Here is a 27,114-nt window from a genome sequence, read left to right on the forward strand (position 1 = left end):
ATGTGACAGTGAACGGTTAGAGGATACAAGTGATATAATAATTATGGGTTACTTACTCTAATATACAAAAATGTTAATACTGAGCTAAAAATAGTAATTGTGATGAGGACTAGAAAAAAGATCTAAAAATACAAACATGCAAATAGTCTCACTTTCCAGAATGTGTCAGTCACCCAGTCTATTTTTAGCTACACAGAACCTGACTGGTAGGTTCACTGTTATTTTCTAGTACACTGCTTCCTGAATAAGGAGTTGAGAGTAAATTCCACAACAGATAACAGCAGACAAGAGAATACTAATGTAAAAACTGATACTAAGCAATTAAGAATATAAATTTGATACCCTTGGGTGTATAAAAAGTTATCATATCTTGTCCTCAAAACCTGACTTTTAATGACTTCCTGATTATATCAGAAGTGTCTAATAGAACTTTTTAGAACGCTAAAAATGTTCTTTATCTATGCTGTCCAATATGGCAACCATTAACTACATACAGCTTTTGGGCACTTGAAATGCAGTTATTATGAATGAGGAACTAAATCTTTAATTTCACCTAACAAACTTAAATAACCACATGTGATTAGTTGCTACTATAGTAGACAGCACAGGTTTATACCACCCATACTGACTAATATTGTTATGGAAACAGCATGCATTCATTCATAGATAATAAGAAAACAAAATTAACATAAAAACCATAAGGGCATGAGACTTTGTTTTGTAAATAATTCCCCAGTGGCTAGCACATGTTGTTGTTATTAGGTGCCATCAAGTCGGTAATAACGCATAGCGACCTTATGCACAGCAGAATGAAACACTGCCCAACCTTGGGCCAACCTCACTATTGTTGCTACGCTTGAGTGCACTGATGCTGCCACTTGGCCAATCCATCTGCTGGGGGTCTTCCTCTTTTTTTCTGACCATCCCACCTTAGGCATTAATAAATACTTGTTTAATAAATTACTAAGTTACACTATTACTGATTTCAGAGACAAAATAGTTGGTGGTGATAAGGCTCAAATAAACTAAAAAACACTAGTGACATCCATCCAGAAATAAAAATATCTACTAACAATGTACAACACATAATGTAAAAATTAGGCTAGAAATTATCTAGTGCTTTTCACAATTTTACAAAAATACTGTATTTCCACATCTAACAACAAAAAACAAATTTTAAAGATCCTATCAATGATTTTCCACTTGTGTCAACTTACCAATATGTCAAAGACTTCATTGACATCTTTCCCCCGAATTTCAATGCCATTTATCTCCAGAACTTCATCTCCCTCATGTAATAGGCCACTTTTCTCAGCAGCACCTCCTTTGACTATTCGACTAATGATGACAGAATCCATTTCATTACGCACTGTAGCACCCTAAAAAAAATCAAGTTTAAAATAAAAATACATTTGAAAAACATTTAGATTCTTATTTTTTCTATTTATATATTCAACAATACCAACCTTTGGCTATCTTGGGGGGGGGGAAGTAATGATATGACTAGAGTAATCACAGTAATTAAGATTTCAAAGCTGACCATTGCCTACACATTTCCTGCTTAAGAAACACTCTATTCATAGAATCTTGAAATCAAGCAGACTTCTGAAGGAAAGAAACAACAGCAGAAAAATGCACCGACTTAAAAACAATGTGTGAAGACCTATAATCAAATTTGTTCTTTGTATATTGGAAGCTGTTCAAATGGTTACATTACATTGAGACATAATCAGTGGCCATAACTTATAGCTATTAAAGTCTTCTTTTCACCTTAAAATGTAGTATTTATTAATATTAAACATTATAATATTTATCACACAAATTGGAAGCCCAAGTGAAAAATGTATGCTCAAAATTTGGAACTATGACTCACAGAATAAAACTTTATTTGAGAAGTTTGTCATGACTTGCCATTCCTTTTCCTAGGAGGAAAAAATTTTTATGAATTGCCTATAAAAGAGCTCGTATCTCATACATATAAGGCAAAAATTGAGACATCAGGATTCATGACTTTTTCTGAAAATAAAGGGAGAAAAACTAAGATACTGATGTTATTATTGTTTAGTGCTGTTGAGTCTGTTCCAAAGGGACCCTATATAGGGTTTCTGAATCTGTAAATCTTTGTGGGAGCAGAAAGCCTCATCTTTCTCTCTTGGAGTAGCTGAAGGGCTCAAACTGCCAATCTTGTGGTTAGCAGTCTAGTACTTTTCCTACAGAGTCACCATGCTCCCCAAAGCACTCATCTGTTGTTGGTGTTAGGTGCCATCGAGTCAGTTTAGACTCATAGCGACCCTGTGTTTAGGGTTTCCTAGGGGTGACTGATGGGTTTGAATTGCTGACATTGTAGTTACTAGTCTCATGCTTCTCCTACAACAGGACTAATAGAAGTCTAAATAAAAGAAAGTAAAAATAAAAGTTTAAATATAAAAACTATAAAGCAAATATAAACATTAAGGAATATATACTTCTAAGAATATCAGAAGTATGTAAATAATTATGTTCCAATGAATTTAATTGAAAAAGAAGATCAGAATTTCTAACTATTGTTAAGAAAAATAAGCTTAGAGAAGAATCAAATATACTACAAATCCTTTTGTACTTCATCAATTATTTCACAAGTTATTATTTCCATCATATAGGTGAGAAAAGATGATAAACAAACTTTTCACAACCAAATAAGAGGTATAATTAGGAATATAAAATGACTGCAACAAATGAACCTCAAAAGAGAAAATATCACCAGCAATGCAATGGAGTCTTCAACTCTGTTATATACAAGATCCCATGTATAGAAAGAATCTCAGATTAGAGATGTGGAGCACTTACCAATGGAATATCACGAGCCTTTTCAATACGAACTATTTTTACAGTTTCTGCTCCATACTGGCCAATGCTTTCATACACTCTTTCATCTGTAATGGGCTCTAGCTGCATTTCCTGCTCAGCAACCTTATCATGAGCCAGTAAAAGTGCCTGTTTCAAAGAAATGAATAGCACTGTAAGTAACAGCACAATCTATTTATTGACAGTGATTTTAAACCTAATTGTGTACATCATATTCTGATCACTAAATCTTTAAAAGACATGTGATTTATCCAAATGTGTTGCCAAATTTTTCATCTTAAGTTCAGATGTAATCCTACATCTTTCACAATTCATAAATGTGTTAGGCTTGCTAGGGTATACACTAGAATGAGTTATGAAAATCTAAAATACTTAAGTGCTTAACACAAATACTACATAATTTAAATTTTATGGAAAGTACATTATAACAAAAAAAACGAAAGAGAAATTTTGTCCAATTTTAAAGAATTAAAAGCTGTTGCACAAATAATTTGGTTAATATTAAATATAAAAAATATACTAGCCAACAAGAATTATTTTGCAGAGGCAGCTGAAAACATCAAAACATGCTAGTCTGATTTTGTTTTTCAAAGACAAACACTAGAAAAATTCTATAATGCTCTGTCCATTTTCTACCTGAACATGTGGGGCATTCAGCAAAGTAGATAATTCTTGCCCTTCCTTCTGATGGATTGGCTTCAAAATAGTTTGTACCTAAGAAATAACAATAAATATTATTCTTCCTAGATCAAAAAATCATCAGCAGTACTTATACAGGTTAATATAATAAAAAAGTATTTTTTCTACAGTGTTCAATCTTATTATCACAGTTAACAGAATTCCTTATTTAAGATACTAGGTAAGAATTTTGATATTTAAGCCTATGAATGAAATTATTTTCTTCCTGAAAGTTTCACCCAACATATTATTGTTATTAAGTGTCCTCTCATACAGGGTTTCTGAAGAGCAGCTGGATGGTTTAAATCACAGACCTTGTGGTCAGCAGGCCAGTACTTATCCCACAGAGCCACACCAGGTTTCCAAATTAACTAAGGATGCTTTATTTCATACTGTACTAGTAATACAGTAAGTAATAAAAATATAAGGAAATATAGAGAACAGAAGCATAAGGAAAGAAAAACTATTTAACAGTCATCTTACTATTTTTTACTTTGATAGTTTTATAATATTTATATTTTATATCAGAAATAACTTAAGCATTATAGGCTAACAAGATAAATTATATGAGGGTAATAGAACTTCGTCTCTCATACTTCGGACATATTGTCAGGAGGGACCAGTCGCTGGAGGAGACCATATTTGGTAAGGTAGAGGGTCAGAGAAAAAGAGGAAGACCCCCAGCGAGATGGATTGGCAAAATGGAAGCATCAATAGGCTCATGCGTAGCAACAATTGTGAGGCTGGCCCAGGCTTGGGCAGTGTTTCGTTCTGTTGTCTATAAGGTCGCTATGAGTCAGTACTGACTCGATGGCACCTAACAACAACAAACAGAACTATAAACTTAAGTTTCCCGTATGTTATTTAAGGAGCCCTGGTTGCACTGTAGGATAAGCACTGGACTGCTAACCCCAGGGTCAGCAGTTCAAATCCACCAGCTGCTCAGTGGGAGAAAGATGAAGCTTTCTGCTCACATAAATATTACCCTATACAGGTTCCCTATGAGTCAGAATCATGTTGATGGCATAGGGGCTTGAATGTTATCTGGAAGTTACCATTCTTGCAATGGTTCCACGTTCACTGGAACATCGCGTTTTCAGGTGCCCCAACAACTATATGTTGGGAGCATGGTGGCTTTGTAGGATAGTACTGGACTATAAATTACAAAAGTCAGCGGTTCAAGCCCATCAGCTACTTCATGGGAGAAAGATGAGGCTTTCTGCTCCTGCCAAGATTTACAGCTTCAGAAACCTTAAACAGGTTGCTATGAGATGGAACCAACTTGATGGCACTTAACAACAGACTATATGCACCTGTCAAGGGATACAGATGGTGGTGCACAGCCCAGGACAGATGTGCCCTACATAATCACACCCCCAGAGGGACACTGGGTCTCATTTAATAGGTATCAAGAGCTGTATCTCATAACAAAATTTCAGAAATGCTCTTTGATTCATCATGCCTTCCATTCAAGAAAACAAATGGTATCAATAGCAAAGATGCTAGTTTGAGGACTAATGTGCACTGGCCCAAGCCATGGTATTTTCAATAGCTTCATATGCATGTGAAAGTTGAACAATGAATATGGAAGACTGTAGAGGGATTAATGCATTTGAGTTATAGTGTTAGAGAAGAATACGGAAAGTACCATGGACTTCCAGAAGAACCAACAAATGTGCATTGGAAGAAGTACAGCCAGAATGTTCCTCAGAAGCCAGGATGACAAGACTATCTATAGTAATGTTCAAATTTCTTATTTTAAAAGAAAATATTGTATTTTGATCTTGTACTCTTCTCTAGTTATACTATTTTCCCCTATCCTCCTACAGGACCAGTCGTTCTAAATTTTTATGCTAATTTTTTTTTTTTTAATTTACAGAAGCGGTTTATTGCATGTAAAAAATCATAAAAGGTTATCAACAAGAAGGAAGTAAAAATGATCATAATCTCCAAATCTAGGGATAATCCCTTTGTTATATATTCTTCCTTTATTTCTATGCTTATTTTTAACCAAAATATTCACCATTACTATATCTGTTATCTGACAAAGGACTTGCAACCAGAACATACAGTGGTTTACAACTCAGACTAAGTGATTTTTTAGATGGGAAAAGATTTCACTGAAAAAGATAAAGGATTGGCAAATTAACAAATGAAAGAAATGTTCAACATCAATAATTAAACTGATAATGCCAAATGTTGGTAGAAATGTGGAACAACTAGAACCCTCATACATTACTCATGGGAATACAAAATGGTTATACACACTTTGGAAAAAAATTGGCAGCTTTTTATAAGATATACTCATCATATGATTCAACAATTCCATTCTTGGGTATTAATCCAAGAGAAATGAGAATGTGTTCACAAAAGGACTTGTACACAAATGTTTATAGGAGCTTCAATTCAGAATATTTCAAAAAGGAAGTAACCCAAATATCTGTCAACAGATATCCATTGATATACAAATTTTGGATATTTATACAACGCAGTATTTTGTTCTGCTGTGCATAAGGTTGCTATGGGTCGGTACAGACTCGATGGCACCTAACAACAACAACAATACAATGTGTTTAGCACATTGGATGAATCTCAAAATGATGTTGAACAAAAAATTGCATATTATCTAATTCCATTTAGATGAAACATTGAGAAATGGCAAGTTTATAAAGAGAGAAAGCAAATCAGAGAAATCTAGAATCTGAGATGTGACTATAAGACCCTCAATGAGATGGAACGACACAGTGTGCCCAACATGGGCTCAAACGTAGCTACTATTGTGAAGATACAGGATAAGGCTATGTTTTGTTTTGTAATACACTAAGGGCTTCAAAAAAATTTTCTACAAAATTCCATTTATCTATTTCATTTCTTCATGAGAATTTTGGAGTCACCTCATATACAGTTGCTATGATTCAGAGCCAACCTCAGGGGATCTAACAACCACAACAGCAATTTGCCTAGATAATAATTGCTTATCTTAGTTATCCAGTGCTGCTATACCAGAAATACCATAAATGGGTAGCTTTAATGAATAGAAATTTCCTTTCTTATAGTTTAAGGGGCTAAAAGTCCAAACACAGGATCACTATGAGGCAAAACTAACTCAACAACACTTAACAACAACCAGTTTTGTATCCTTTGCCAATGAAATGCCTTCTCCTCTTTCTTGGTCTTACTAGTAAATTCTCATCAACCTTTGAGACTCAGCAAATGAAATTCCTCTATTAAATTTTCTTCTCTGTTACTTTCCTTCCACCATCCCTAACCTACACAGAATTAGCCGCATCTCACTGTGCTCTTGGTACATTTCCCATAACACCATCATAGCATTTCTCATTAGTCTGTGATTGTTTACTCTCCACAGTGATAGTTTAATTCTTCTTTAACTAATGGATATCTGGGTTATTTTCATGTCCATGGCTGCTTTGAACATTTGTGTTCAAGTCTTTACCTTCTTTTTGTTTTAACTCATAAGTCTTTACCTTACTAATTCACAAGAGTTTTTAATACAAGGAAGCTTTAAAAAGTTTGTAGATAAATGGAATTAAAAGATAATGGAATTTTCCCACAACCCTTTTGAAGCCCCCAGCACACACACACACATATATATACATATATTGTTAGACATACACATATGCCTCAATATCTCAAAATCAAGAATCAACTATCATTCCTGATCTGTCATCTTGCCTTTTTATTCTCTTAAAGGTGTCTGGGTGTGGTGCTGTGGGATGAAGCACTGGATTGCAAGGTTGGTTTGAACCAAAAGGTTGGTGGTTCAAATTCATCTGCCACTCCTTGGAAACCCCTATACAAGGTCGCTAGGAGTCAGAACTGACTTGACAGCAATCAACAACAACAACCAAGGTGTCTTTGGACAATCAAATTAACAAAATTTCATTTTATAAGGTTCAAGTTCACAATTTTTTCTTTGTAAAAGTATATGTAGTTTTCAGGATAAAATAAATGCAGCAAATTTTTTAAATGACAATAAATTATTAACATGTGATCTGTAGTAATTTATTCAAACAAGCTTTGTAGTTACATCAGTGTTTTCCAATCCTATTGTCTTACTATTGCTAATAATTACCTTATAGATGCCACAAGATGTGCTGAATACATACCTCTTGTACAAGACCTTGTGCACTGGCGATAAGAGGGAATGGAGGACTGGCCTTGTTCATATGTACTGTGACAGCGTTGTGTATCTTAAATGCATTCTGGAAATCTTTAATTTGTACAAGTTGTAAAAGCAGTGAAATATCCTCTTGGCTCTGAGAATCTACTAAAGTATGTTGGATGTGTTTAAGTGAAGAGAACAAGTCTTCCACTTCTATTAGGAGAAGGAAAAATTATTCAAAAATTAATCACTTGCCTTAATTCAACATGGGTTTAAATAAAATTTATTGAATAACAACTTAAAAACTTCAAAACATGCATTTATATGAGTGCCAAATCACTGTCAGTTCACTGGTTTTTAAGTAAAATTTCTTTAAAATTATACAACAGAAAAACTTGCATTTTAAATAAGTATTTTAATTATAAAATGAACATATGTCATAGTAGAAAAGCAAGTTAACACCAAAAAAAGGTGATTTAGAAGCTAAAATTACCAATAATCCCATCACCTAAAAACAAGTTTTAAACAAACATCTTTGGGTTTTTTCTTTTTCATTCAACAGAAATTTTCTTACATATAAAATAGTCCTTAAAAGCATTACTTATAAAGCCTCCATGATATTCTATTACAGAGTCACACCATGATTTATGTAGATATTACACTACAGTTAAAAATTTAGTCTGTTTTCAATATTTTGCTATTACAAATAATATTTATCATTCTAATACATAATGATCATCCTTGCATATAAATTTGTCTGAGGTTCTGATGTGTCTTAAAATATTTACTAGAAATATAATTTTGAAATAAAAGAATCTGATACTTTTAAATCCAGATAGCATTCTTGGGAGGTTTATCTAATATATATTCCACTAGCAATATTTTCACCAATATTAAATATTATCATTTTGATAAATAAGGAGGGTGAAGTTGACTCACATTTATCAGGCACTTCTTTTGTGGTCCATATGCTCTTAGTTAAGGAGCTCTGGTAGCATAGTGGTTACGAATCGGGCTGCGAACTGCAAGGTCAGCAGTTCGAAACTACCAGCTGCTTCACGGGAGAAAGATGAGTCTTTATGCTCCTATAAAGATTTACAGCCTTGGAAACCCTGTTCAGGGTCACTATGGGTCGGAACCAACTTGACAGCACTTAACAACATGTGAGTCTCTAAAAATTGTTTGGAAAATTATTGGCATTGTACGAGGGGGTTTCAAAAAGTCCCTGGAACAATGGAATGAAAAGATAATGGGGGAGGGGAAGATAATGGAATTTTTCCATGAATTTGTTGAAGCCCCCTCATATAAGTGTGTGCCATATATGGTCCATATATCAGTTACTGTGGTCCCTATCAGTTACTCAGATTCTTATCCTGAAATGGCTAATGACCACTGGTAATCTCGGACCCCCACTCCAACAGATGTGTGTATACATGAATGTATGTGTGTCTATGCTTATTTATTGGAAATATTTTTCTAATTTTACCACCCACTTACCTGTCAACTGTATTTGTGGTCACTTGTATTGAGTATGTTCTCAACTCTTAGATTATTAAAAATAATGAAACAGTAACTTTTATCACTATATTTTCATGCTTATAAATTCCTTTCCCCTAGGCCATTAAATAAATAACTAATTATTTCTAACTTAAATGACTTCTATTTCACAATTAATTTCAATCCACATAGAATTTATTGTGAGCACAGACTCAGCCCTGGTGTTGCTGTAGGATAAGCACTGTACTACTAACCACGAGGTTGGCAGTTCAAACCCACCAGCTACTCAATGTTAAAAAGATGAGGTTGTCTGTTTCTAAAGATTTACAGTCTCTGAAATCCTATATATGGTCGGTAGGAGTCAAAATCGACTCAATAGAAGTAGATTTGTTTCCCACCCCACTGATATATGAGGGTGAATCAAATATTATCTGTATTACAGCTATAGAGTTTATTTTAATCAACTTTTAGAATAGATACATAATTTTTTGACATAATCCCCTTACGCTTCAAACACTTTGTCCATCTGTCAACAAGCTTTCATACTCTCTTATTAAAAAATGTTTTAGGCTAAGCTGCAAGCCATAAATGCACCACTGTCTTCACTTGTTCATTGGAAGTGAATCTTCATCCTCAAAGGGCTTGTATTGAGGATGCTTTCAGGGGACCAAACAGCTGAAAGTCCAAATATAGGAAGGATGCTCTTAACAACTCAAAAAAAAGTTTTTACAGAGTATCAACAGTGTAGCAGAGGTGTGAGGATATTCATTGTCATACAAGATCACAACACCCTTGGGTAGCAGTCCTCTGCATTTAATCTGAAGTTTAGGCTTCAGCTCTTCAGTAAGCATCTCACTGTAATGAGCACCGTTGACTGTTGAACCTTTTTTCCCTGAAAGCATTTCAATACTCGCCCTGGAGTATCCGGGAAAACTCTAAGCATCAATTTTCCAACAGGTGGTTAACTTTTGAACTTTCTCTTGGTCGGTGATTGAGGGTTTCCATTCCATACTCTGCCGTTTACTCTCAGGATCGTAGGGATGAATCCATGTCTCATTAGCAGTAATCTTTTTTTTTTTTTTTTTAAATAAACTTTTACTTCCTTCAAGTATCAGTCCAAATTTTGTTTGCAAATCTCTAAACATTTCTGTTTATGCTCTTGCTTGAGTTGTTTTGGTATCCATCTCATACAAACTTTTGGAAATCCAAATCTTTTGCAGATTATTTCATAGGCAGAGCCATGGTTGATTTGCAAATATTTTGCACATAATCCATTATCACTCATCTATTTGACATAATCACTTCACATGCATGCCCAGTGTTCTCGTCAGCCGTGGACATAGACGAGCGACTTAATATAACCAGCGTGCAGATAATTTTTGACTCACCCTCATATATGATGTGGGTCCTGGTGTGGTGCTATAGGATAAGAACTGGACTGATAACCATAGGGTCTGCGGTTCAAACCCACTAGCTACTCCCTGGAAACCCTATACAGGATTGCTATGAGTTGGAGAGGCAGTCATTTGAACAGAACAAGGGGACAGTGAGTGGTTTAAAAAATACGGAAATGTGTGCACTAGGCTTGTATTCTTTCACCATACTTATTCAATCTGTATGCTGAGCAAATAATTTGAACTGCTGGATTATATGAAGAAGACCACGGCATTGAGAATGCAGGAAGACTCATTAACAACCTGCGATATGCAGGTGTTACAACCTTGCTTGCTGAAAATGAAGAGACCTTAAACACTTACCTGATGAAGATCAAAGAACATAGCCTTTGGTATGGGTTGCACCGTAACGTTAAGAAAACAAAATTCTCACCACTGGACCAATAAATAACATAATGATAAATGAAGAAAAGACCGAAGTTGTCAAAGGCTTCATTTTGTTTGGATCCACCAACAACATTCATTGAAGCAGCAGTCAAGAAATGAAACGATGTACTGCATAAGGCAAATCTGCTAAAAAAGACCCTTTTAAAGTGTTGAGCAGCAAGGACGTATGTAAGTTTGAAGACAAAAGGACACCTGACCACCAGGAGGCAGGTTTGCAGAATGTGCCCTTTGGTTTAAATTATTATATATTCTTGAGTGTTTTTGTGTACATCCCTTTCCCACACCAAAAAACAGAACAGGGTATGGAAGCAAATACTGTTGAATGATGATGCACAGAGGAGATTGTAATCATTGAAATAAAACGATGGTGTAGAGCTGGTGTTCTCCCATGTAAACTATCACTCAGTTCACAATAAAAACTTGAAAACACAAAAAACATTTTCAATGACCACATGGATGAATTTTATTATAGTTATGCTGAGTGAAAGAAACCTAATAAAAAGAATAAATTGCCAAAAAAAAAGGGCACCTAACCCAAACTATGGTATTTTCAATAGCCTCATATGCATGGGAAGGTTGACACTAACTAAGGAAGCGGGTAGAAGAATTGATACATTTAAGTGTGGTGTTAGAGAAGATTACAGGTATCACGGACTCCCAGAAGAACAAATAATCTGTGTTGAAAGAAGTGTAACCAGAATGCTCCTTTGAAGCCAAGATAGCCAGACTTGGCCTCTCATATGCTGGACTTGTTGTCAGGAGGGACCAGTACCTGGAGAAGGACATCACACTTAATAAAGTGGAGGGTCAGCAAAAAAGAGGGAAATCCCTAATGAGCTGGACTGGCACAGTGGCAGCAACAACAGCAACTGTGAAGATGGTGCAGAACCAGGTGGTGTTTGGTTCTGTTGTGCCTGGGGTCACTATGGGCCAGAACAGGCTCGACAGCACCTAACAACATATATGATGCCAAATTCTTATACAGTTGCTTCTATTCAATTAGTCTATATGTCAAAATCACACCCTTATTATAGAAACATTATGGCCTTTGTTCACATACTGATACGACAAACACCTGCCTCTTTGCTTTTTCCAAAAACTATTTAAAATTAATTTACAGATTTTTTTTTTTAAGTTACTCCTCATTTTCTCTTTCCCATTCGTTCAGAAAGAAAAGCTCTGAGAAATCAAATTTATAAATGAGTCTAAGAAAAACTCATATAGGAAATTATCTTATTCCTTAACATGAAATAAACGTTCGCCATTTAATATTTTTTGCTAGTTTTCTCTCTATAGGACTTATAGATCTGTATCCCACTAGTTCGCTGATTTATCTTATGGATTCTAATCTCTTCCCCCAAATGGAAAGAGTTTCTCATTATAAAATAGAAATTCATTATAACAGTCCCTGACTTATAATAGGGTTCCATTCTAATGACTACTCTGTCAGAAGTCAATTCCGATGTAAGTTGAATACCTCGGGTTTTCCCCACACATTATTATTGTCTTTTATTATCAGTACCATCATGATTCTGATCTTTATTTACCTTTGAAGGCTAGAAACATTACATCTGAGAATGGTGTCAACAGCATTTTATGCATTGTAACACTATATGCAGTACATGTGACTAATGATAAGATGAATCAAAAACATAAAATGGATGGTTATAATGTAACTTGAATATATTAAAAATCAGGGATTCCCTGTAGTTAAAAATGTAGCAAACTGAATGATTAGAAAGTCAAAATTGTCAAAGGGGCTCATCTAGGCTTTCAGAGCAAAGATCTTATACTGAGCGAAACCAACAACAACAAAAAAATCGTAGTAAAATCCGGAGGGTAAAATGTTTCCCTAGTGTTCTGTTTCTTCAACTCCTACGAGAATTAAAATTTAAAGGTTAAAAAAAAAAAAAGGCTTTTAATTTCTCCCGTGAACCAAAGTCAACCACAAGATCACTAAAACATTTAAAAATTTTTTGTAGTGCTACCTATCAGCTCTATTAGTCTTTTGTTACAGGACCTAAACTTGTCAAAACTTATCTTTTTAAACACCAATATTGTCATACAGATTACACTGCAAATGCTGTGTTGCAACTTGACTTTTTCCAATTACTCTTTAAAATAAATTTTAGGACAGAACTGCTGGTCAGATATTAAAAACTTTGATTCATATTGTCAAACTACCCTCCCAGATGCACTGTTTCATACTCCTATGAGCAATAAATGTGAGGGCCTGTTTTCACAAGCCCAAGACAAATAAAAAATAATCAATCTTTAATTACTAGTAATTTGGGTCTTTTTTTTTTCTATTTTCTGTTTTTCTACTAAGGTTTTCTACTACATACAAATAGTGTTGTTGTTGTTGTTATGTGCCGTGGAGTCAGTTCAGACTCATAGCGACCTTGTATATATGTATGTATATATACACATACATAGAGACATATGTATACACACATATACGGAGCTCTGGTAGCGTAGTGGTTACGAATCGGGCTGCAAACCTTAAGGTCAGTGGTTTGAAACTACCAGCCGCTCCGCGGGAGAAAGATGAGGCTTTCTACTCCCATAAAGATTTACACCCTCGGAAACCCTGTGCAGGGTCACTATGGGTCAGAACCGACTCGATGGCACTTAACAACAACAACATACATACATACATATATATGTATGGTCTTAAGTAGAACACATTGAATATAATTTCATCTTTTCTTGATAAAACATGTTGCTGCTGAGATTAGCAGTCTGGTGCTTATCTTACAGTGCCACATCTTCTGATAGAACATATTGAATATCATGATTTCATTTTTTTATCATAACAGTGATTTAGCTAAGGAATATTCATGAAAACCGTTAAGGAAAACTAGTCAGATATGCATGTTGTAAGTTTCACCTAAACTACATGCAGAGTTTCCAGTGTTTTCTTTAATGGTAGCGTAGTGGTTACGAATCGGGCTGCGAACCTTAAGGTCAGCGGTTCAAAACTACCAGCCGCTCCGCGGGAGAAAGATGAGGCTTTCTACTCCCGTAAAGATTTACACCCTCGGAAACCCTGTACAGGGTCGCTATGGGTCGGATCCGACTCGATGGCACTTAACAACAACAACAACAACAATATATTTTAAAAGTTGCTTGCAACACACCCTTCTGGTTAAAATCACTTAAAGGCATTATTAACATCAGTTATTGTGTGATACAATACACTCAAGCATCTTGAGTATACTGTGTCACAGTTATCACACAATAACTATTTTCATCTTTGATTTTCTATTTCATCTTTGATTACTAAATTAAGTTCTGTGTCAACTTTTTATGGTTAGTCTACTTCCTACATTGCAATTATTTCCTTTTGCTTTATTTTTCTATAGTACACATGCAATAAAGTTATTTAAATATAAATAAGATCTCTAACCTAGAGTACTGGTGTGGCGCTGTGGGTTAATGCGCCAGACTGCAAAGCCGTTTGAACTGCAAAGTCGGCAGTTAAAGCTCACCAGTTGCTCTTCGAAAACCCCATACAGGGTCGCTATGGGTCAGAATTGACTCAACGGCACTTAACAACAACAACAATCTAGTACCTATACTCAAAGATGGAGTCATGGTGCAGTGCTGTAGGATAAAGCACTAGATCGCAAGGTCGGTTTAAACAGCAAAGCCAGCAGTTCAAACCCAACAGTCGTTCCTTGGAAACAACCCTAAACCAGATGACTATGAGTCGGAACTGATTCCACGACACTTAACAACAGCAACACATTCAAAGACAAAGCTAAGTAAATAGTGTCTGGGAGAACTTGAGAACCACGCCAATTTTAAGAAATGTCAACAAATTTAAGCCAGGTTTAGGGGTCAAGTTTTTTAGATTTTGAACTTACTTACATCAAGTATCATTCTTTACAACTTTACTCACTTCTCATAAAGTTGTATTCACTTATTTGTTGTTTAATAAAGCAAACACTCTTTCCCTGAAATTATCTTTTCCTAGGAGTAATGTCTAGTCTCAATCTTTTCACCAGATAAGCAATGAACTGCTAACCACAAGGTCTGTGGTTCAAACCCACCATCTGACTCCTTGAAAACACTATACAGGGTTGCTGTGCATTGGAACCAACTCTAGAGCACTTAACAACAACATATCGAGATCATTTCTACTGAAGCTCAACTTTTACAATTACGGCACATAACAATAACAACAACGGTTACTGAAAAATGAAAAATATATATTGGTCTTAATTATACATTAGTCATTGCCATTACTAAATAGAAAGTGTGGGGGTTTCAAAAAAGCGAGGGAGCTTCAAAAAATTGTGGAAAAATGGAATGAAAAGATAATGGAATTTTTCCATGAACTTTCTGAAGCCCCCTCATATTTCCATATGCATTATTTCATTTACTCCTCATATAAACCTTGAGAAATTTGTTCCAACTAAAATAAGTTAATTTTAAAGATAATGCTTAAAGCATAAGTCAGATCAAATCACAACAGATGCAGAAAGCGAAGTAGAGAATAAATTACATGACTTGCCTAAGGGCACCAGAAATGGCCCCAGGATGAGAATCCATTTGGTCAGCTTTGAAGACAATATTTTTCCTTGTCACACAAGCAACAACAAAAAGATCAAATAATCCTCCTCCCCTGCTTTTTTCCCCAGATTCAAGGCTTGACTTGATGCTGCTTAGGAAAAACTGTTCTGAGAAGTCTTTTTGCCCAATATAGTAACAATAATGTACTCTGATGAGTACATTAGAGGAGTTTACATATTCTACTACATTACCATGCATCTTTAGGAGGAATTTCCTAAACATAACATTTCCTACATACACCAATGTTTTAATTTATATTTCAAATGCTACTTTTATAATGCTGCCCTTTGTTTTGGGCATTTTACCAAATGTCTTACATTTTAAATATTTTCTCAAGAATATTTTATGTTATTTTTAACATTACGATAGTATGGTAGGTAGTAATTGGTAGTAATCTGGAGAAGCATCAGCAAAAGCTGTCAAAAATGTAATTTCTGTGGACATAGACACCATGTATCTTTTTGAGAAATTTTGGGAAACATCTATGTATTTGGAAAATATCTATATACTGCTACCCAGACTTGGGTAATCAAGTAGTACAGCAACATCAATAACAAACTTTTAAGTAGAATGAGAAACAATTTTCATATAAATTCTCTAGCAAATTTCAGAGCCAGTTAGCTGGGAAACTACCAATAGCATCCTTAGGATGGAAAACTGCCCAAAGCACTTTCATTCTTCAGGTTCAAATATATTTCCATTAAAAAATGTTTCATGAACAATGAAACAAACTAAGATACCAGACATTCTTAGAAGAGTCTTAAAAACTTCACTAAATATATGTAGCTCTATCAAGAAGATATGACCTAAACCATATGTAACTGAAATAAAGGAACAGAAAACCTAAAATACTTACACAAACCCTCATGACAAAATTACTATGTACTTGAAAAGAAGTCATCAATCTGAAGGACAATAAAAATGCTCTATCCAGTAACAGTTTATCACATTAGTCTTAAAATATGATAAATAAAAAAAGTTCACTGTTTTTATGCAGTTCTTTACCAATAAATTTGGAATGGAATTTTAACAAAGGGTCTTTCCTTTCATATAAGCATGAGGTCATAATGAATCATAATTTTTGGCAACATCAACTCAGGGATTCTCGTTTTAGCACACATTCTTACTCATATTTTAGTTTCATAAAAAATTCTTAATTTCAAATGTCAGAATATTTGGTTGTACACGTTAAAAATACAACTAAAAACTTTGCTCCTATATATTGCACATGTTTAAAAGAACTTCACAATTACATATTATTTAAGAACAATTTACTTGCTATTCACTCAAAGAAATAATGTTCTATTCTCTGATAGAGCAATTTAGGTTATAGCTGTTATTTAAGAAAAAAAGACAAAATGCACTTCTAAGTTCTTTAATAATTTGTACAATTCCAGAGAGAACATTGGAAGATTCAACTAAATCAGTCCTGACCAATAAGTGCTCTGCTGTATAATAAATATGAAGACCCATAGACAACAGAGTAAGAATACAGGATCAAGAACTGAAACCCTCTTCCTTGCACTTTAAACTGACCTTGTGATTCAGTGCTTATACTACTAAGGTCACAGCAGGATTTCCAGATATAGCAAATTTGGTTTTGGTAACAAAGTTACAAAGTTCTTTAGTCTAAATTCTCTGTTCTGAGTTGTATCTATTTTCTCTTATTTGAATCTTAGTAGAAATTGTTTTAAGTACCCACTGTCTTCACTAACGTTTCATATGATACTTAAATCTTGATTAAGTAATATTGAGACATGAGATTTAAAAGTAAGAAAATCACATTTAGCTGTGCAATACTGTAAAGTACAGAAATATGTTTAAATATACACCTATGGAAAGACCTACAGGAAAAATACAAAACAACATAGGCAGACCGACTGTTACTACAAGAACAAGCAACTTGCTTGCCCAGGAAACATCAAGGCAAGTGGCCGGGTTCCCTCAGTGCAAATCCCCTTCCAAGACTAAGACTCAACGGGAATACACGCTGTGATTGGTGACCACGCTTGACACTGATAAGGGGAAGTGAGGGAAAAACAGCAATGAAGTGGTGAGCTAAGCCCTACAACGTTCAATAGACTTCTGTGAACCCGGGTGAAGACCTGGTTGACCAGCAGTGTGGCAAGACCTGGGGACTTGGGCCCAGAGTCAGTGACATAGCCACAGAGGACTAGAGTGGAGAGTGAAGTGTCCAGCTGATAAGAAGAGAGGGAATATGCATAAGAATACCCACACTTGCAGATAATATCCACTTATCCTGGCTTCAGGTTCAGTGACTGGATGATCAGAAGTAAAAAGAAGAGGAGAAAAAAAAAGTATTCTCATACAATTTGATGAACTTGACCTACACCTATGGAAGCAGTAGCTCAAAAGAGTGAACAAGTCCTTACAGCAAGAATCATTCCCACCCCCTCCACACACAGAGTAGACAGGGATGGGCAACTTGGACATTGGCTACCCAAAATGGGGGTTGGGGGGTTACAAAGGCAAGAAGTGACTGGCTTACAAGCTTTCAAGAGGGAACCTAGATCCAGAGGGCCTGGAGGAAGGTAGACTCTCCAGTGAGTAGTATTCAATCTGACTAGGTGGGGCTGATGCAATGAAATGCAGACCAGTCTCTTGTGATACAATAGTGAATAATTGTTATCAGGACTGATTGTGAGGGTTGGAAATGTAAAGGTAGATGTTTTATAGCAAGGAGGGGAGTGATTAACTTTTCAGTCTAGGAGCAGAGGTCCCTAGGACCATCAAGGGAGAAGAGCAGAGAGCGGGACCCTACCCAGAAAAACAGTGATGCCTGAAATGGAGCCAGAGATGATGATGGAGCGATGGAGCAGCTGGAGACTTTAGATCCAGAGAGGAAGAGCGACTGTGTGCTGAAGACCTGGGGGGTATGGGGAAAGGATTGCATGGAGGGGACAGTAACCATGGCAATGAGTGTAAAACTAATGTTCTCCCATGTAAACTGTCACATAATTCAAGATAAAACATTAAGGAAAAAAAAAATACACCTAAGTCCACAAATCTACACTCTGAACTCTTTCCTCTCCCTTTGCTCTCTCCTGGCATGATAAAATGTAAAAGAATGTCTAAAATAGGCAAGAGAAAGAAACCACGAAAAGTTGCTCTATCTAAAAATTCTATCTTCAAACATTCTCTTAGCCTTAAGCCATAAATAAAAGACTGGCAGTCATGCAGAAGACTATTTGACTGTTAAGGATAAACACTTAAAATAACTCAAGGAAGCTGAGGAATCTCGAAGTCTGGAGATCTTTCAAAGCAATGGTGATAACCATCTCGCCTGGATTCACTTTGTTTATTTTTACTTATTGCTTCTCATTTACCCTCACATGAAAGCAGACAGTTTCCAGCATTAACATTCTTTCACTTCACTGTTTAAATAACACCAATTCTTTTATTCTCAGAAATTCTCAAAAAACATCAGTTTCATGATGTTTTCCTAAAATTTTTATGATTTCTTCTTTTTCCCTAAACTCTATAATCAAACAGACTATTCAAATAAGGAATGTAGTATTACTGAATATGACGAAATTGTCACCTTGTTATGTTGTTGGTAGTTACTCCTGAGTGGATTCCAACTCACGGAAACACACGTATACAGAATCGGACTGCTCCATTGAGTTTTCAAGAGTGTAACCTTACAGAAGCACCCTTTTTTGAGTGGTCAACTGTTTACCTTACACAGGGACCTACCCACATCTATCTGCTAGAAATAAATTTAAAATTCATTCAGAAAATCTTTACTTAAATAAGTTTTTCATTTAATAACATGAAATACAGATTTCTGAGATCTATTTTTAGTGGACTCCACCACTCATCTGTCAGTTTGTCATACTGTGCTGGCTTGTGAGTTGCTGTGATTCGGAAAGCTATGCCACGGGTATTTTAAATACCAGCAGGGTCACCCATGGTGGATAGGTTTCAGATGAGCTTCCAGACGAAGACAGACTAGAAAGAAGGAGTGACAAACTACTTCCGGATATTTAGTCACTGAAAACGTTATGGCCTTTGGGCCAGAGCCACTATCTTGCAGTAAATCCCCCAAGATGACAAACACAAAGGACAAGAGGTGGGGTACCCGCTATATGTTCTCCAGGCCTTTCAGAAAGCATGGGGTCGTTCCTTTGGCCATATACATATGAATCTACAAGAAAGGTGATATTGTGGACATCAAGAGAATGGGCATAGTTTAAAAAGGCATGCCCCACAAATGTTACCACGGCAAACTGGAAGAGTCTACAACATGACCCAGCATGCTACCGGCATTGTTGTGAAGAAGCAAGTCAAGGGCGGATTCTTGCCAAGAGAATTAATGTGTGCACTGAGCACATTAAGCACTCCAAGAGCCGAGACAGCTTCCTGAAGTGAATGAAGGAAAATGATCAGAAAAAGAAGGATGCCAGTGAGAAAAGGGACTTGGGTTCAGCTAAAGAAAAAGCCTGCTCCACCTAGAGAAGCACAATTTGTGAAAACTATGGAAGGAGCCTGAGCTGCTAGAACCTAGCCCCTATGAATTCATGGCATAACAGGAGAGAATTAAAGATGTCTGAGGTGTACAAATGCAGGGTCTTTGGTTGTAATTTTGTACAGGTATGCTGTTCCCCCTTCCCCCAAATACACAGTATTTAAAGCACATTGTGTTCCCCAGTTCACTTGATAATAAATGCTTTTATTATTGAAAAAAACAACAAAACAAAAAACCTTATGAATAGCAGAGAAACACTGTGAGATATAATACCAGAAAATAAGCCCCTCAAGTTGGAAGGCACTCAAAAACGCGATTGGGGAGGAGCTGCCTCCTCAAAGTAGAGTTCACCGTGATGACGCGAATGGAGTAAAGCCCATAGGGGTAAAGCCCACGGGACCTTCATTTGCTGATGGGGCACAACTCAAAATGAAGAGAAACAGCTGTAAGCATCCATTAATAATTAATAATCATAACATGAAATGTATGAAGTATGACTCTAGGAAAATTGGAAATTGTCAAAAATGAAGTGGAACACATAAACATCGATATCTTAGGCATTAATGAGCTGAAATGTCTATCAACTAACAAATGCATAAATAAGCTATGGTATTATCTATAAAATGGGATATTATTTAGTCATAAAGAGGAGTAAAGTACTAATTTCATGCTGAACATGCCAAGAACCTTGAAATCATTCTGCTCAGTAAAAGAAGCCAGTCACAAAACATACATATAATTTCTTTTTTATGAAATGTCCAGAATAGGCAATTCCACAAATATGGAGTGTAGATTAGAGGTTGCCGGGGGTGGGGGGAGACAGGGAATGGCTGCTAGTGGGAACAGGGTTTGTTTTAGGGGGTGATGAAATGTTCTAGAATTAGGCAGTGGTGCGCCTGCACAGCCTTGTGAATGTACTAAAAACTACTGAGTGGTATACTTCATAAGGGTGAATTTGCTGGAGTATGAATTAGTAAATAAAAAAATTGTTTAAGATTCAAATTTATTTCATGAACTAGAAGACTGGATGATCTACTAGTAGCTTCTGATTCTTACAAAAGTTAAATGCTATTCAAATTTGTAATGTGCAATATGCTTATATGCATTTAAGATAACATGTAGTCTCTCAAGATAATCCGGCAGTTAAGACTCAGAAAAGCTAAGCACCTTGTCCAATGTCAACAGAAATTAAGTGTAGATAAAAAGTATTTAAACTCAGTTTTTACTCCAATATCTCAAATGATGCAGCAGTGGAGTCACTGAGAGAACTTCTAATAAAGTTTGGAAATATCTATAGCAATTGAACAAAACTGTGATGGCTAAAATATTTGACTTTTCAATATGTGCTAGATTAAAACTCAAAAGTTTCTCAGCACTGGAATTTTGTTACTGTTTATTATAAACTTTGAAAATTTATTGTAAAACTCAACCTTGAAAAAATTCATTAAAATCAGCCAAAATTCTAATAAGGTCAGTGGTAAATAAAAAGAGCGTCAGTATCAGAAAGAAATGTGGAGGAGATATTTTACTTTAAATTGTCATCAAAGGCAAGAATATTATTTTGACTTAATAGTTTGAGTGTTCAGAGAATATCTGGCAAAAAAATATGCACACATTAATCAAGACTGATACAAGCTACTATTAATATTACAAAAATGTTTTATTCATCATACTTTTCTTCCCCCTTTTGTTCCCCACCCCCTTTTTTCTTCACACTAATAACATCCGGTATGGATTGATGCTGTTAAGTGTTTTCAGGTCGGTTCCAATTCATAGCAACCCTAGGCTAGAAATCTTTGCAGGTGCAGAAAGAATGTCCCAATTACAAATTTAAAAAATTTATTAGACACAATAAAGCTTAACATGGAAATGTGTGTCTGTCTTTTATCCTGGTATCTCTTCAAAGGAATATCATTTAGTCACATATATAAGGAGGCTTCAAAAAGTTTGTGGAAAAATTCTACTACCTTTTAATTCTATCTTTCCATGAACTTTTTGAAGCCCCCCCCCCATATGAGCCATGGCAGTTTTCCCTACTTAATCCATTTTAAAGATTCCATCTACTGTACATATTTACTTTTTCATTGTCTTGACCCAAAATTACTTAGCTGCAAATACAAAAAAGGGAAATCTTTAATCTAGAGATATCTGAAAACTATCCTATTCTACCTATCCCACTCTAACCTGTATACGATTCTTTTCTCAAAATGTCTCTCACAAGGTAATTTGCTTAGGTACCAAAAGACAGTATTTATTTGTACCAATTTTTAAAGACGTATGCCAATTTAAGGAAAGTAACCTCCCTAATATATCGAATTTTTAATAACTTATAATGCTAATATCAACTATACATTTGAAATTAACTTTCATATTATTATTTTCTAATTTTAGATAAAATTCTCACTGCTTTTCAGAATATTCAGTTTATCCCTTCTATTTCTGTCAATTGCATTCCTGCAATTTTATTATTATATGATGGGGCTTCAGAAAGCTTATGGAAAAATGGAATTAAAAGATTACAGAATTATTCCATGCATTTTATGAAGCCCCCCCTCCAGTACATTATCAGATTTACAAATACTGTCATCATAAAACAAAACTCCAGTCAGTTAAATCTTTCCAATCACAATTTCAATCCTTAAAAAAAGTACTTTTGACTACTCACAGATAAAATGATGATATACCCATTTGGAAACTGAAGGCTCCTCTCAAAGAAATAAGCCAGTTGCCCCATTCCTCCATTTAAAACCAGCTGCTTCTGGCTGTGGAAACGGCTAAGACATTGTCTTCTATCATGTGTGTATTAATCAAAAGCACTGGCAAGGAAGTAGTATTCCAGGGGAGTACTTCTGTTGTAGTTTGATGTGTAGGCATATTTTGAACATGAAAAAAATTGTTTATTACAAAGCTAGCTATTCCACTTCATTTTTAAATGAAAGCACTGATTACCAGGGAGCTTCAATATAGTGGAATTTTTCCATGAACTTTTTGAAGCCTCCTCAAATATCGAGAGGCAACAAGAAAGAAAGCCTTCCCATAGAGCCTGCATTCAGAATATGGACTTACAGTCTCCTAAACTGTGAGAGAACAAATTTCAGTTTGTTGAGGTATCCATTTGTGGTATTCATAACAGCACTGGATAACTAAGACACTATCAAAAGTGAACTATGTTATTGTAGTTGTTAAGTGCCGTTGAGTCAATTCCAGCCCATAGTGACCTGTATAGGGTTTCTGAGGCACGGATGGGGAGCTTAAACCTCCAACCTTGCGGTTCAAGCTGACTTTACAAGCCAGTGCATTAACCCACAGAGCCACACCAGTACTCCAAAAGTAGACTACAGATATATTGTAATCCTGATCTAAATCCCAACAACATTATTTAATGTAATAGAAAACTAATCTCCATCTTTATATGGAATGGAAGGAGCCCAAAATAGCTAAAGAAAAACTGAAGACCAACAACAACAAAGTAGGAGGCCTCACACTTTCTGATCTCAAAACTTATTCTATACAGTTATGGTTACCAAAACAGCCTGTATTAGTTCAATGACAGACACATATATCAATGGAAGAGAACTGAGAACTATAAGTAAATTCAAGCATAGAGAATGAAGGAACTCAAAAGCTCAAAGAAGACACTAGCCCATAGGGCTAATTAATGTTGTCGTTAAGTGTCATAATATCAGTCCAGACTCATAATGGCCCTGTACAGGCTTTCCAATGAATGGATGTTGGGCTTGAACCCACCAACCTTGTGATCTAATGTTTTATCCTACAGCATCACACCAGGACTAATAGCTCACATAAACTCATAGGAACTCTAAACAGGGTATCCAAGAGTGGCTGGTGGAGAACCTTTAAAGTGGGACATTCACACTTGAAAGGACAAGCAGACCAATCCAAAGTGGCTAGAGGAACAGAAGATATTTATTGGGGAAAAAAAGACCAGCAGGAAAACAAAACAAAACAAAACAAAACAACTGTTTGGTTGTTACAAGACCAAGCAAGTTGTTCACCTTGGAGCCATCAAAGCAAGTAAAATCAGCCCATCAAGGTAAACCCCATTCCAAGACTGAAACTCAAAGGGAACACATGACCAGGCTTATAAGCTTGCTGGTGACCACCCTGGCCTACTTGTAAGTGAAAGTGGGGGAAAGGCAGCAATGAAGACCTGGGACAGGTATGACCATGTTCCATAGACACTTGTCAATCTTGAGATGAGAGAGAAAAGAGGAAGAGCTGTCTAGTCTGCAGTTTCTGAACCCACGGACGCTGACCAAGCCTCTGGGGGCTAGAACTGAGAGTGAAGTGGCCAGCTGGCCTGAAGACGGTGGAAGTATGTGAGAGCCCCCAAACTTGCAGATAATACCTATTTGACATAGCTAGGATGTCTTGCTGATCAGAACTGGACCAGATAAAGATAAAGAAGTTTGATATAGGGAGCCAGCATAAGTTGCTACAATTTGGTGAACTGGACCTTTGCTTATGGATGTGGTGGTGGTAGTGGTTATGTGCCGTGGAGTCGGTTCCAACTCATAGTGACCCTGTAACAGGGTTTCCAAGACTGTAAATCTTTACTGGAGCAGAAAGCCTCATCTTTCTCCCACGGAACAGCTGGGCGTTTCGAACTGCTGACCGTGAGGTTCGCAGCCCGATTTGTAACCACTATGCTACCAGAGCACCTTGCTTATGGATGTAGTTGCTCAAAATTCCAACCAAAAGGGAAGGACTCTTCATATTAAGGATCAAGCTTGCCCCTTCGGTACACTGGGTTGATAGAGTCAGGCAACTTAGACATTAGCCACCGAAACTTGGGGGATGTAAAGGCACAAAGTGGTTGGGCTTACAATCTTTCATGAGTGTGCTTAGTTTCAGAACGAGGGGGTAAGATAGAATCCCCACTGTATAGTTTTTCTCTTTTCCAGATGGGTCTGGTGAAAGGGGATGGGGGAGGATGGGGACAGAAATTTTTGATTCAATAGTGAATAATAGTTATCAGGACTTATTGAGACTGTCACAAACTGTAAAGGTAAAAGATGTCAAATTAAAGGGGTGGGGGGTTGTAATCTTTCATTCCTGGAACAGAGGACCCTAGGACCATCAAGAGGGAAGAACATGAGTGGAATGTGGGGAAAGCGGTCACAGTAGAGACAGAGGCAGAGGCGATGGTATAGAGAGAGCAGCTGAGGACTCTAGGCCCATAGAATAAGAAAGGCTGTGTGCCTGTGGGCAGGAAGCTGGCTTGCAAAATGTGCCCTTGGGACATTTAAACAAATATATATTTTCTGTGTGTTTTGTGTACATCAAAAAAATCCCAAGAGAACAGAGGTAAATACTATTAACCAACGGTGCATGGAGGGGATTGTAATCACTGCAGTGAAACAATGAAACAAAATATGATTTGGTGAGTATAACACTGATGATCTGCCCAGTAAACTATCACTCAATTCACAGTAAAATCTTTAAAACAAAAAGTGGTTGGTGGTTTGAACTGCTGACCTTGTGATTATCAGTCCAATACCAGGGCCTATTACATACAATGTTATTATTATTAAGTGCCGAGTCAGTTCTAACACACAGTGATCTTGTATAGGGTTTCTCAGGAGCAACTGGTGGGTTTGAATCACCAACCTTGTGGTTAGCAGTGCAGTGCTCATCCTACAGCACCACATGAGGAATCCATATTACCTATAATAGTATTTGCTAAATCACCTATACAGAGTTCAGTAGATACTTAACTGAACGGCAAAACAACAACAAAAAGTGTCCTCCCATAGAAGAGTGGAAGTACCTATCTTTTCACATCAAAAAACAATAAACTGTCAAGAAATAAAACATTTAAATTAGCTTGGTTTTAAAGAGAGCACAAATTAATGTGTAATCCAACATTTCTCCAGATGAATTCTACCTATTTCTAACTACAACTGAATGAGCAGTCTTGTGTGTGTGCATGTGCATGAAGGTGGCACTCGATTCAATATTCAAGCACTCAACAGCAACCTCTCTCAGAGATTCATAATGCCTACTAGCCCTCTACAAGCTCCAAGAAGGTGTATAACAAGAAACTGTGAAATTTATTTAACCCAGTGTTTACATTTATTTGATCAAAAGACCTGGGTCTCTGGAGAGGAGACTGTTTTTCAGTTTATGAGTTCCATATAAAAGGTGAATTTCAAGGTTTTAAATGTTAGGTCATATGTAGAAAAATTTTAATTCAAAGTTAATATCTAAAAAACATGCTGAAGTGACAACTTGCTTAAGTTGCATACTTTAGCTCTACCTGGCTTATAGTAAGAACTGATCCTGATCTAAAATTCAACTGTGTCATTACCTCATTCTCTACCAACACTTTTCCTCACATACCCGTTTATGGTAAAGACAGACATAAACAAAAGCAACAACATTCTGCTGGGTTTACTTACCTAATATTTTCACAGCACAATGAGGACTTTCTAGGACAATTCCTTCTTCTGTATCAAATATAGGGTTATCTATTCCAGTCTTTGGAGGAATCTGAGCTAGTTTCTTTAGTCTCATGGAAGAATTAAGGTCAAGTTCTTGTTTTTTCCCTTCTTCCTCTCTCCTACGTCTCATGTCTTCCTGTTGTTGCCGAATGCGTTCCAACTGTGCACTTCGACGTACTGTCATCATCCTGGTGCCCAAATCTTCAGGGCAATCAACAGCCATCTCTCGGTGCTTCTGATGTTCCTCTGGTGATGTAAGATCAACATTTTTTACTTCGTTGTCTGATTCCTCTGTAACATGCCCATTCATATGGGATGTTGTCATGATTAGCTATAAAAACCTTTAAAACTTTTTATAAATCAATTTTTCCTATAAATCCAATTTTCTTGATTCTGTAGTAGTATAAAATCCATGTTACTTGCAAAAAAAAAAAAAAAAAACCAAAAAACCAACTTCTCAAATCACATAATAATGCTATGAAAAAATATCCATGAAGGAAATCTAAGGGGAAAGATGAGGGGAAAAACGTGTAAGAATTATAAACAAAAAAGCAAATTTTACATAGCTCATTTCTAATCTCAATAGTATAGAAAATACCT

The 27,114-nt window shown here is 36.1% G+C and overlaps 1 protein-coding gene across 1 annotated transcript in view; it reads right to left on the reverse strand.

The window, feature by feature from the left end:
• MPP5 (membrane protein, palmitoylated 5 (MAGUK p55 subfamily member 5)) overlaps positions 1-26,839 on the reverse strand; it is a 70,240-nt gene extending 43,401 nt beyond the window's left edge. The window contains exons 1-5 of the mRNA XM_006873056.1: positions 26,473-26,839; positions 7,650-7,858; positions 3,481-3,558; positions 2,827-2,973; positions 1,218-1,379 (exon numbers count right to left, since the gene is read on the reverse strand). Coding sequence (XP_006873118.1) covers positions 1,218-1,379; positions 2,827-2,973; positions 3,481-3,558; positions 7,650-7,858; positions 26,473-26,839 — 963 coding nt within the window. The remainder of the gene's footprint in view (positions 1-1,217; positions 1,380-2,826; positions 2,974-3,480; positions 3,559-7,649; positions 7,859-26,472) is intronic.
• Positions 26,840-27,114: the final 275 nt, after the last annotated feature.

The sequence above is a fragment of the Chrysochloris asiatica genome, unplaced genomic scaffold (assembly GCF_000296735.1).
Source record: "Chrysochloris asiatica unplaced genomic scaffold, ChrAsi1.0 scaffold00221, whole genome shotgun sequence".
NCBI lineage: Eukaryota > Metazoa > Chordata > Mammalia > Afrosoricida > Chrysochloridae > Chrysochloris > Chrysochloris asiatica.